This window comes from Drosophila mojavensis, unplaced genomic scaffold, assembly GCF_018153725.1.
Source record: "Drosophila mojavensis isolate 15081-1352.22 unplaced genomic scaffold, ASM1815372v1 contig_36, whole genome shotgun sequence".
In the NCBI taxonomy this organism is placed as follows: Eukaryota; Metazoa; Arthropoda; class Insecta; order Diptera; family Drosophilidae; genus Drosophila; species Drosophila mojavensis.
In genome coordinates this window covers 10,500,179-10,512,769 of record NW_025318858.1, presented here as the reverse complement: position 1 = coordinate 10,512,769, position 12,591 = coordinate 10,500,179, and the positions used below count along the sequence as shown (strand labels likewise).

Sequence of the window (12,591 nt, the reverse complement as noted above, 5' to 3'; positions counted from 1 at the left end):
CTTGTTGCCTGGTATTTTGCCTGAATTTTAATCAATGTTTTGAGGCTAGAAAAGTTAGTCTGCTAGCGGCCAATTGCAACTGTTAAAATGTAAATTTAAAAGCGATGATCGCGAAGACTTAAAGTAAAAATACAGAATTTATTTGTTGTTTTATGAAAGCTGAAAAACCTGCATTACGCAAAGAAACATTTTACTATTTGTGTGAGCCATAAATATCAACATTTACTCATTAATGTGAGTCTCATTTTCATCTAAGCAACTGCATCTGCAGCAGCACTAAAGACCAAACAAGTTTTTGCTTCAGCAATCTGCAGTAGTTCAAGAATCTAACCCCTCTTTCATTTTCGATTCCGTTTATTCTAGTGGGCGTACTCTACGCGTTGGTTAGCCTCATGTAGTATTAAATGACCAAAGCTTAAGGGAAACCTAATTTGTTTAACATACAGTCAAGCGTTCACACACACGCACACACACACACACACACATGCGAGCTGCAATTAAAATTAGCTAAGGGTGCAGTTACGGCTAGGGGTTGGGTGGGGGTTTGCGGTGTGTGCAAAGTCAACGAGCGCACCCTCAAGTCAATTAGCCGCAGCTCGAGCGTAGGAGGCAGTGTGGCCTGCGTCCTTCTATCGGCTGTACTTGAGCTTTTTAACCCTTAAAATTTTATTAACCTCATTTGGTTTTTTCCTTCCTATTTATACCGCTTATCGCGATGATTTCTGTGGAAATGGCAAAGAGAAAGACAAAATGTCGCTACTGAAGTAGCTCAATTGAAAGCGAAAGTGTCGCAACCCCCCTCGAGCTAAACCACCCACCCAGAGCATTCAGTTGCAACCCCTCGCAATGTGCAACATTTGTCACAAACAAATCTCTGGACGGGGCAAGAATTCCTCCGGCGATGCGTGTGTGTGTGTATGTGTGTGGGTTGTGCATTAGATTCAGACGACGCGCCCTGTTGAACGTCTACGCAACGCAGGTTGATTAGAAATTCCATTAAAATTCCATAAAAAAGAAATGAACGTTAGCCGCGCCCGATTTGTATACCCTGTAATCGGAGTAAAAGAGGGAAATGGGTGAAAGAAATGTTGCTTAAATGCTTGAAATAAATAAATACATACGTTATGCATTACAATTTATTATTACTATTTAATTAGATAAGTATATAGATCAGCTACCGAAAGGCTATCAGACCTTAGACAATGTATATAAATCAGTTATCCCTCCTACTTTATACCATTATCTATATATAATATATAATCGATATTTAGGTATGCCTGCTATTCTGTTTGATTATCTAAGTATTATAACTATTTGATATAAAGCTTAGATATAGATGTATATATATCTAGAAGGTATATGTAGAGAAGCTGCCATACCAGTAGTTATTAAAGAAAGAGTTTTCTTCACCAATACCTATGCAATATTTGTCATTAACTACTTACGAGGTATCTTCACAGTCGATCACTTTGCGACTTATTTGTTGAGAGGGTGGCCTAGCGCTAACCCAAGCCAAGAACTACTGACGCGTCAATTTCAAGTTCCATTGCAAAATCGCGTGTAAGATTAGTCCGTCACTTGCTCTCTCTTTCTCCACTCCCCTTTACTCTCTCTCTCTTTCTGTTTCACACTCTCTCCTTTGACTCTTACTCGTCTAATTAAGTCGCAAAGTGTGTTCCTGCTTTTGGGATGGTTGCGTCTGGTGCGGCGTGTGGCCCCGATAAGTGCTGCGAGCGTGTCAAATTATCGACCATATAATGCAGTTCACGTGTCACCAAAAAGTGGAGAAAAAGAAGAAGAATATATATGTATAACTGTTATATACATATATATTTTTTGAAATCTGTTTGGTAATCTTCAATGGACTTTAAATTTGCATTTGTTATAAAAGTCGTGAGTGCCTCGTTTATTGTTCAAGGTTTATATGGCAATGCGATTTTAGATAAGCTACAACTGAAATTCGAGAGAGTTCCCAGATGTTTATATATAGTTCTGATGTAAAAACTCTGTTGAAGTAGACTTTATTAAACGTAACTATTCTTATTATTCCTTTCTTTTTCTTAGAACCCTGACAAGGTTATCAGAGTAGCAAAACTTTTATTTTAGCAAAACTTTGTCCCTAGGTTATACTAAACCAAGCTTAATTACAGACAAGCCCGAGTTTTTTATAGCCTTTCATATTAAATACATATTTACATATCTGCATATATTTGCTTTAAAGCAATCTCTAGATATATCTATATATCTTTCAATATATCTACTCTCCCATTAGTTAAAATGACTGTATATCCATCATTCTTCTATATTGCCATGTCCACCCCTATCACCTCTATATATATACACCTAACACAATCGTGTAGTACTCATTCCGTCATCTATCCCTACTATAAAGAACCCCTTCACCCCATACCTTGCTGCATTCATTGTTAGCGTAACTAATTTGTAAAGCTCAAATCTCGCTCTCACTTTATCACCTGTCACACAGCCGCAGCTCAGTTCCCAATTGGATTTCAATCAATGCGACATTTTCCACTATTTCCATCTCATATGCATATATTTTCCTGAATTATATCAGCATTGCATAAAGTCACATTGAGCAGAAAAAAGAGTGAAAAAAAAACACAGCTACAATAGTCGACAAATTGTGTGTGCATAATAATAATAATAAATATATCTCGTATAATGCCACATGTTCGGTTCGTGATTGTGCATCTCTCTCTCGCGCACAATAGGAAGTGAATATTTGCAACGGCAGCTCCCAAGCGGCCCACTAACCGAAACCCCAACTAAAAACAATAACAAGCAACGCTGCCCGCAGCTGCCTGAGTGGGAGAAAGAGAGAGGGAAGGGCGCTTGATGTGGGGGAAACAACATCCAACCACGTCACATATAATCATTATTATTAACAGCACAGCAGCCCGCTGATGATTACCTCTCTTCCTCTCTGCACAAATGTTTATTATTGCATTTTGATTTCCGTATGGTACTTTTGTTTTCTGGTGCATCCACTCTCTCCATTTCACTCTCTTTATCGGTCTCTGTTAGCAGCCAAAAGTTGGGATATTTTTACAGTGCTCTCTGCTAAGACTGTTGCGCTTATCAGCCAGTGAAAGGAGGCATTTTTCTTGTGAATTGATAAAACAAATAAAAACGATATTGTCATTGCAGTGAATCAGACCAATACACATATATTAAATATGTACATATATAAAGCTGAACCGAAATAGCGACAGCTTGATAAGTTGGGTAGACAATGGCATTTCCGTTGCAGATGCAGCGGATGTTCGCTTAACTTGCAAAGGAAAAAAAGAGTAGCAGCAAAAAACAGTTTCTCAGTTTTTTCTGCACACTAAGTGCAGCTGTGAACAGCACGTGCTAAGACCACCAGCTGCTGTTGGCCAGGTTAAGCGTCAGTTGTTTGTTGTTGGTTACAGTAGAGTCAAAGACACAGTTAACAGTGGCCACTCTTAACAGCCGAGCACTCTCACTTAACACACATCATTTACACCAGCCACTTACATTGTCTACTGTTAAGTTTCCGCTCTCCCTGCTGCAGTTGTTCACTGTTAAAATCGAACGAGCGTTTGTGCCGGGAGAGCAACCACTGTTAACCACCGCTGTTGCTGCTGTTGCTCATTACCACTGTTAGACTGTGAGTTCGTTCGCTGTAGAAATATCCCATCAGTTCAGTCTCGACAGGCGCGCATAGTGGACGTGTGAAGCGGCAATTGCGTATATTTCGCTTTTTCGCTTTTAGGGCCTCGCGTAATTTTTCGCGTTTTTTCAACAAATTGCAAAGCCAGCGCAACGATGTCGTCAGTTATATAAATATATGAATTTTGTGCCGAATTAAAATGCAAAGTGACTAAACATTAGCAATAAAAGCAAAAGCTAGCAAAAAATTAGTCATACATAAAAGGTGTTAAAAGGCAACAACTAGCCAAAATGTTGCCAATCAGTGCAAAGCGAAGAAACAAATGACAAAACACGCAAGAAAAGTGCAATCAAAAGGATTACAACTAAACTAAATAAATATATACCAATTGACAAAGCCAAAAACGAAAACTAAAGAAAAAGAGCAAGATATCTTGTTTTCATTGCCAACACGCGCAATACCCCAAAACAACAACAACAGCAGTGCAACAGCTTGTTTACCGTTACCCCTCAACATCATGTTAGCCGTGAAAAACTTCTTTTTGCCGGAGCGCACCAAAGCGCCAGAGACACCGCAACGCTTCTCCCGTATGCCCGAAGCCTTTCTGCGCTCCATCCGCAGACGTTCGCTGCGCGTTAAACGTGCCAAAAGCTTGGTAGTGCCCGAACGCGAGAAACGCAAATCAGGTGAGGTACAGTGTCGATGTAAATGCGACCAATGAACTCCGAAAAGGAAATTCAAATGAAAGATGGTGATGAAGATAAGGGAGCTTTTAACTTGAAGATCAATATTTTGCAGCTGCATAAATCAGAGCTAACGGCTTACTCTAAATCTTCGTCAATAGTCTTTTTAAATACCCTTTACAAATGGTGGAATAGAGTATCTATACTTTTGTGTAAAATTATGCCACATTTCAAGGAGAACTTCTTTATAAGGGCGTATTACTATATACATACTGTGTTTTTTGTATTGTATTTCTTTTCTTGTCTGGCTTTTAAAAACTGTTTTCTTTAGGGCCCATTCGACGTAGTTGGTCAATTATTTTCGTATAGTCGTATATATACATAAAGCTTTGTACGCATCCTAGCTTTTATGACAGCTTAAACCAGTTTGGGTTAAGTTAAATAATGTACCACAAAGCATAACTAAATAATAAACTCTAAAATTTGTTAAAATATTAGAGAACATAAATTATTCATTCATTCATTCAAAAAAATAAATAAATAAATAAATAAATAAAAAATAAAAAATAAAAATTAAAAAAAATAATAATAATAATAATAATGTGTTTTAATGATGTTCTAACTTTTCTATAATTTCTGTCCTTCAATCAAATGCCAAAACTTAAGAGCTGCACAGCTCGTTAGCTCATAAGAGAGCCTTAGTTTACATAATACTATATAATATCATTAAACATATCATTAATAGATGATTTTCAGATGATATAACTCATTAATTTTAATTAACTAGAGTGTGAATTAGTTAGCGCTCTCAGCGCTATTCAAGTTTGGGTTACCCTGAACCCGAATCTTAACTTGGCTTTAAAGTAGGTGCCATTAAAACATATTTTTTTTATTATAATTAGTTTTTGTGCAATTTCTGACAAATATAACAAATGCAAATGACCTTGCGCAAAATTGTTGTATATAAACATGTATATATGAAATATGCTTAAAAGAAAACCCCATTAAAAATGACACCTAACGTGTCATCTGTCAAAGTTTGGCAAAATTCAAATTGGGTAACAAACGAAAAAACATAATTATAATGCAATTTGACATAGTTTGGTCAGTTCCGCGAGCGGTTATGTCAAAATTTGGCCAAACAACTCAAATGACAGCACTATTATAATATTAGTATGTACCAAGTTTTTCTCTTTCTATCTTTATTTGTCAACTTTGCATGAGAACGAAAACAATAAATTTTTAATGTCCATTGTCTCGGCGCACGAATTGCCACGTCCAGTGAAAGGGCAAAAGCGAAAGTTACAATAAAAATAAAAAGAAACGAAAAACCAAAGAGAAAAAGTATCCCCTTAAGAAGTGTACCAAAGGGGGGGTGCGAACCGCCCTTGACAACTGTTTAACACATGCAATTATCGATTCTCAAATAATGCGGGCGAGAACCGAGAGACCTTCCAGGAGGCGTCAACGTAGGCCACAGAGGAACACTCGGTGCAATCAATGCCAGCTAATGACGTCAAATGGATGTGTGAAAAGTGGGAAAAAAGCGACACTAACTTTTTATCTTTCTTTCTTTGTCTTTATCTCTATCTATATATAGCTAGCATCAATTGCTGGGCTGCATAGTGTTGTTTAATGAGAATTGAATCAATTCGTTAAATTAGCTAGAGATAGGTAGAGCTACAAGGTATACAGAGAGGGTTGATCATAGAATTGAATAAGAAATATGATAAAATGAACGTGGGAAGCTCCCTGAATACAACATTGTTGAATTTTGATAAATGTTAATAATCACAGAATCAAAAATACATATTTTAGCATTTAAGAAGGAACTTGAACAAGTTTATATTTACATATTTTTTAGGGTTTGAATACTTTTACTTCAGTGTTGGCCATTGTTAGATTTTGAGTTATGATATAAATCTGACCAAAGATTTTGATTGGCTTATGCGAAAACGAAAGCATATTCAAATCACTGTTGCTTGGATATATTTTGAAATCGCGAATCATATTTAATTTAAGCAGAGAGTTTTGCTTTATTAATGCAAATTTTCCTTTTGCAATAATTTTAGTTTCGATTCGGTTCATTAAAACAGATCAATTCCTATACAGCAAAACTTTCAAATGCTAAAATCGCTTTCAATTTCATTTATATGGAAATATATAGTATGACGATACAGATATAAAATTGCTTATACAAATTTTGATTTCATTGGAAATTTATAGCATATATAATTAGTATATATGTATAATTAAAAAAAAAAAAATCAATTCGTATGATATGTAGTATTTCTATACAAACTTTCTTTCTTTATGTTTGCACTTTTTATGATTTACTCACAATTTCTAATAATTTCATCAGATTTAGTCTAATATATATATAAAGAATAAACTACTGCTATTTATACTTATTAACCACTGAAATTGCAATAATCCAATATTTTTCCCTAGCAACTCGACAATGTATATTCAAAGTGACCCCAACTCACATCGAATATATGTATATAGAAATCTTTCGATTTTATTTTTTTTTTTTTTTTTGCTATAGTATTGCAATTTCTATATATAAACCTATGTCATCTATTATAATAGATCCCCTTTCCATTTGCAGTGGCCCCATAAGGCGTCAATTAGATAAGATAAGCCTCTGTTGTTGCTGCCGCTTCTTCTTCTTGTTTATTTATTATATTCCAGTATTTGCGTTCATTCACTTGCAAATTGTTAATTAAATATAAATATTATAAAAAAAAGTAATGCTCCGCTGATAAGTCTTAGCACCCTTCCTGAAATCTGTAAAGTTTTGAGCAAATATTATATATAGTGTATATGGGTTTTATCTGGTTTCTTCTATATAAATATATATACGTAATGTGCTCCAATTTCCTGCGGCTATTCGTTTGACTTTTCGAAGACCTTGACGCTTCGCTGACGTTCTGTTATGGAAATGCGAATGGAAATGGGAATCTGAAGCTGATGTGATCTACGTCTGTTGATAATACTAAAAGCTAGCGAGACTTTAATTGTTCTTGTTGTTGTTGTTGATTCAAACACGTTTCTTTATGTCTTTTTCGTTTATTTATTTTTGTTGCTAAGAATCTAATTTTTGGATTGTGTTTTTTTTTTTTCGCTTAAGCAGCAACAACAAATTAAGATTTTTAACACATTTTGCGAGAGCATTTGCCATAAAGTAATTAAAATAATACGCAATTGTTTATACATATTAGACAGAAACGGGTTGTCTACGTCTAGATATATATGTATATATGTATACATCTGAGATATAAGAGTAGCGCGCTGGTTGTGCAGATCATGGGTTCATATAGCAACAACTAACAACATCATCGTGTTCATCATCATCAACAGCATTAGCATTGTACTACATGAGATCATGGCATCAAATGCTGAACTTTTGCTCAAGTACTGACAAAAGTTTCACTCGACTGCGAATGCTGGGAAAAGTTTTGAGCAAAAAGTGAAATCTGTGAATTTTCTATTTCCTGTTGATAATGTCATTATAATTGCCTTAACTGCGACTACAAATTTTACTTACTAATTCAAATTAATTTAGTTGCATTCTCGACATAACTCAGGCTTTAGCAACCCACGCACACTGACCTCCAAAAGTTCACAACTTGCTTGCCCTTAATTAATTATTATTATAGAACTGCCTAAAATTTGTCTGAGGCTGTGGCTTGAGCTCCGAATTAATGTGCAGCCCACGTCAATTAAAGCAACGCCCACTAAAGACCCGGCCTGACGCTTGCCTTTTAAGGCGCACTGTATTTGAGTTTTCGCTTTTGGGCACAGCCTCGGCGGCTTGAGTCATGCTTCGTGAAGCTAGAATCAAGTTAGTCTATGGCTCAACAGACACGCGTCCAACCACTGATGGCAGCGACTGTATCGATCTCATTTAACATCGATCATTAATCATGCAAGACTTCACGGCCAAGAGACAAATGAGCAGCTCGATTCTCTCCATAGTTGATACCAAATATGTGTGCAGTTCGATGCGACAAATGGTGCTAAATATGTTTCTCTATATGCAACTAAATATAGGTCTATACATACTATATATGATAAATATATATCTCTAGGCGTTTATATTTATTTTCAACTTATGCAGCGCACGCGCCCCTGCGCTAAATGCACCTTTTGATCTACGTTTGTCTGTAATTATCTATAGTTTTTTTTTTATTCTTCTTACCTTTCTCCTTGCTAGCGTGTAATTAATGAAGTCTCTTCTGATCTTTCCCTTGGCCAGCTATGATAATTTGTAATAGGCAGTTGACCAATATATATTAACGTCTTTATCAGCGTAGCCGTCGCTGCATTGAGGTCATGCAAGTCATAATTGTTACGCTTTGGGCTTGGCCTAAGCAATATTATTATTGTTATTGTTACTAGAAATATGATATATGATAGCATTTCAAACACTTGATATGGGGTTTGTTTGCATATGATTAGATCGATTTCAGCTGTTCTAGTTTTCACGAAAATTTCTTCATTTACAGCTGTTGAAAGACCTAGTTGTTCTTCCAAAGTAGTCTAGCTCTAGATAAGACTTAGAGTAGAAATTTTCTACAATTTTCAGTATTTTTGTTTATTATTATTTACTTTCATATATATTTTATTTTTTATTTATTATTATTATTATTTAATTTTTTATTTATATACTATTATTATTATTATTTTTTTTAATATTATTATTATTATATTTTTTTTTTTTCATATTTCTTTGAGTACGTTTAAGAGGTGTGCGCACTGTTGCTTGACTTTCTTGCCTTATGGGAAAATCCATAGCTAAATCAAGTTAAATTTGTCGATCTTTTTCCCAAAGCCATTCCAAACAACACTCTTAACTAATTTAAAGACAATTAGTCAACCATTTTTATGGCAATAGCTCTCTCATAACATATGCTAAGCTGTGCTCTCAACTGTAACGAAAAATCGTCTAAGAATTTTCCCAGGAAATGGTATTTCTCATCTGCATCTTTAATATTGAAATTTTTGTTGAAAAAAAAAGAGCATTTTGCGTATATTTTCAATTAAATCATTTGAAGACGTACCCAAAACAGACCTGTCCAAAAATCTATCTGCATGTTTAATGCAAAGCTATCCCAGGCTCACCCTCTATAACTAACTGTAATAGGAAAATCGCTTAGGGAAAATAGGGAAAATTGAGTATCTATATGCAAATGAGTTGACACACAGCGACGACACGTTTCAAGCGCCGTTTCCGTTGCCAACTTTGGTGGACACTTGTTTTGAAGTTTCGACGGGGAAAGAGCAATGAAAAAATAGTAGAAAAAAAAAAAAAAAAAACAACCACCAAAGGCCATCACTGGCACTCCGGCCTATTCTAACCAAATAAGCCTGTAGTTTTTTTTTTCCTCTTTCTAATATTAAAATATATTTGTTGGCTTTGTATTGCCTATCGGCATGCACAAAGCGATCAAAGTTGAATCGTGAATAGGTTTTCTGGTCACTTGTTGCCCATATCGGGTGCCCGGCTCAGCCCTTGGTCAGCGAGCGCTTTTGTTTTCGTATTCCCCAATTGAACGAATCTCCTCTGTTGCGCTCTCACTCACTCTCTCTCTTGCTTTCGGTCTGTATATGGTTAGAGCCCTAGCCAGCGGAAGTTATTATTTAGGTTCCATTCAATTCTCGCATTGTAATTCAAATATGACACTGGAGCTCGGCTCGACTCGGCTCGGCTCGGCGCTGCTCTGCTAATAAAATTCTATGCAAGGCTGTTAACCATAAAGAGTTTGATCATTAAGTTAAGCAATGCTTAAGCCAAAGGCTATATAGAATATATATGTATGTGTGGTATATGAGTGTGCTTGTATTGGCTAAGGTTCAGTCACACTCAACTGATTCTCTTCTCTGGAACTTACATGAATCTTACAACACAACCGGTTCAAGTGGTTGTTGCGGTTGTTTTCTGCCGCATTTTCGGTGGGCTGTCATACCTGTGTGTATGTACGATTGTTTGTGTGAAATGTACACTGTCCTGCGGGCCTGCTAATGAGCGTATCAACTATCAATTGGTTATCTTAAGTGCTTGGCTTTAAAAACACACTCATGATCTTGGAGTTATAACAATAAATTAAGTTGGTCATAGAAAAATCATAAAATAAAATTCTAGAAATCCTTACTTTAAGTGCCTACTTTTTTTTATAATTATATGAAGCGGAGTCGAACTTCAGAGATGAATAAAAATATTGAGAATGTTTGCTAAAAAGCAACATTAAGAAAAGAGAGTCAAGAAAAACTATATAAATATTTAATATGTACGATGTATAAAAAATCTACTGGACTTTAAAGAACTTTAAAAATTTTTAATATAAGTGCTTTAATATATGTACTATATTAATTGTACATGAATAACTTTGCCTTAGAAGTGCACAATAATAATTGGAAAATATGCAGAAAATTAGGAACTTCTAAGAATATTTAATTTAAATATATATTGTATAATATTTTAGTATAGCATCCATATAAAAACAAAAACAAATTGAGTTAAGCTTAAGAGCTACATTACAATAATACGAACATATGCTGAATATCATTAGTATTTACTGTTTAATACTCTATAGCATCCATATATGAAATTGAACTAGAACTTGAGAAATAAATAAAGCTAATGAGCAAATATTCCAGACCTCAGCCTACCCCAATAATGATCATAAATTGCTCCATACAACTGGCAGCTGCTCGTGCCAGCAGCTCCCACTCATAAGTGATCTTTAATGGCCTCGGCTCAAGTTTAGCTCTGGCGCTTTGTTGGCCAGTGTAATTCAATAGGCCGGCAGCGAGACATGTATTGGCGTATGACTGATAGCAGTTACTTACTGCCTCGTAGGTGCCTCCAAAACAACAACAACAACAACAACAGCATCAGCAACAGCGTCAGCATCTCATGACTGTAATGGGCAGTAAGTCAATGAACCGAAACACGAAATACGAAAATCTGTGACGAGATTTCAGATGGAGCCGACTCTGCAAGACAAGTTAGCCAAAAGCCAGAGGCTGAGCCTCTATATGTACAGCTAATTTAATTCAATCTTGAGAGATAACTGACAATCATTTTCCGTTTTTGCTTTGCTTTTGGTTTTTGGCCTAACTAACAAGACGCTCTTTATGGAGCTAGTCAGCCCCTGGTGCGACCTCGGTCCAGGCCCATAAATAAGAATGTAATGGACGAGGCGCAAAACAATGGGCCTCATAATTTTGTGCAAAAAGGAAAGAGAAGAAGAAAGAAATGAAGTAAAATCAAAAGATGTAAACGAGGCGCTACGATTTCTATAGAAAAGGTCAGTCGAGCGACTGGACCAAATGCCCAGTTAGATCTGACAACAGAGAGAATGTGTCAGACATAGAGAAAGGGAGGAAGGGAGAGGTGTAGAGTCCCGCTGCGGGCAAAAGTAAAAGTAAGCAATTTACAGATTTGTTGCGCTTGCTAGACGAAGAAAGCAGCAGGGCTAAAGGAAAATAGTCAGCTGGTCAGTTTCTATGATCCTTCCTTATACAGCTGTTCCAGACAAGACGCACTTTAATTAGTCGCTGACCATGTAAATCGATTAATTGAAACAAATTTATAGCTTGCAAAGTGAAGATGAAGAAGCTGAAGAAATTATAAACTAATTTGATATATAGAAAATATGGAAAATGATTACAATATATGATGATTATAATGGACAGGATATATATATATAGAAAATATGGAAAATGATTACAATATATGATGATTATAATGGACAGGAAATTTCCCTAAATCAGAAAAATATCAACGATAAAAAATTTGTATAAAGAAACAGACACTTTGATTCTTGGTATGAACTAGAAAAGATGTACTAAAATATTCAATAGATCAATAGATCAATAGAGTTAAGTTAGGTAGATCATTGCCACACATCCAATAAAAAAATCTAGCTAAGCTGCTTAAAGTTCTATTAACACAAATAAATCCTTAAATATTTATACTATATAATAATAATATTATAATAAAATGCAATATATGAGATAATAAAGAAAATTTCATTTTAACGAGAAACTTATCATCTAAGCAAATTAAACGTATATCAACTGGCGATCATTATAATCCGAAATGGTAATAAAAACAAACTATATATATGTGGTCGTTGGATAACCACACGAAACAATCAAAAGATGATGATCATAAAATATATATGAAACATAAATACGTTTGCCATTTGGCTATGGCTGCAGACAGGGGCAGCTGCCTGAGAC

General features: G+C 35.5%; 1 protein-coding gene across 2 annotated transcripts in view; it reads left to right on the top strand.

The window, feature by feature from the left end:
* Positions 1-12,591, top strand: part of LOC6576475 (centaurin-gamma-1A) — a 78,076-nt gene that overhangs the window by 49,015 nt on the left and 16,470 nt on the right. The window contains exon 1 of one of the 2 annotated variants that reach the window (XM_002002428.4): positions 3,681-4,341. The exons of the other annotated variant lie outside the window; for it this stretch is intronic. Within the exon in view, the coding sequence (XP_002002464.1) occupies positions 4,173-4,341 (169 nt within the window). The 5' untranslated portion in view covers positions 3,681-4,172. Of the gene's footprint in view, positions 1-3,680; positions 4,342-12,591 lie in introns of those variants that run through there. 2 annotated transcript variants of the gene reach the window in all.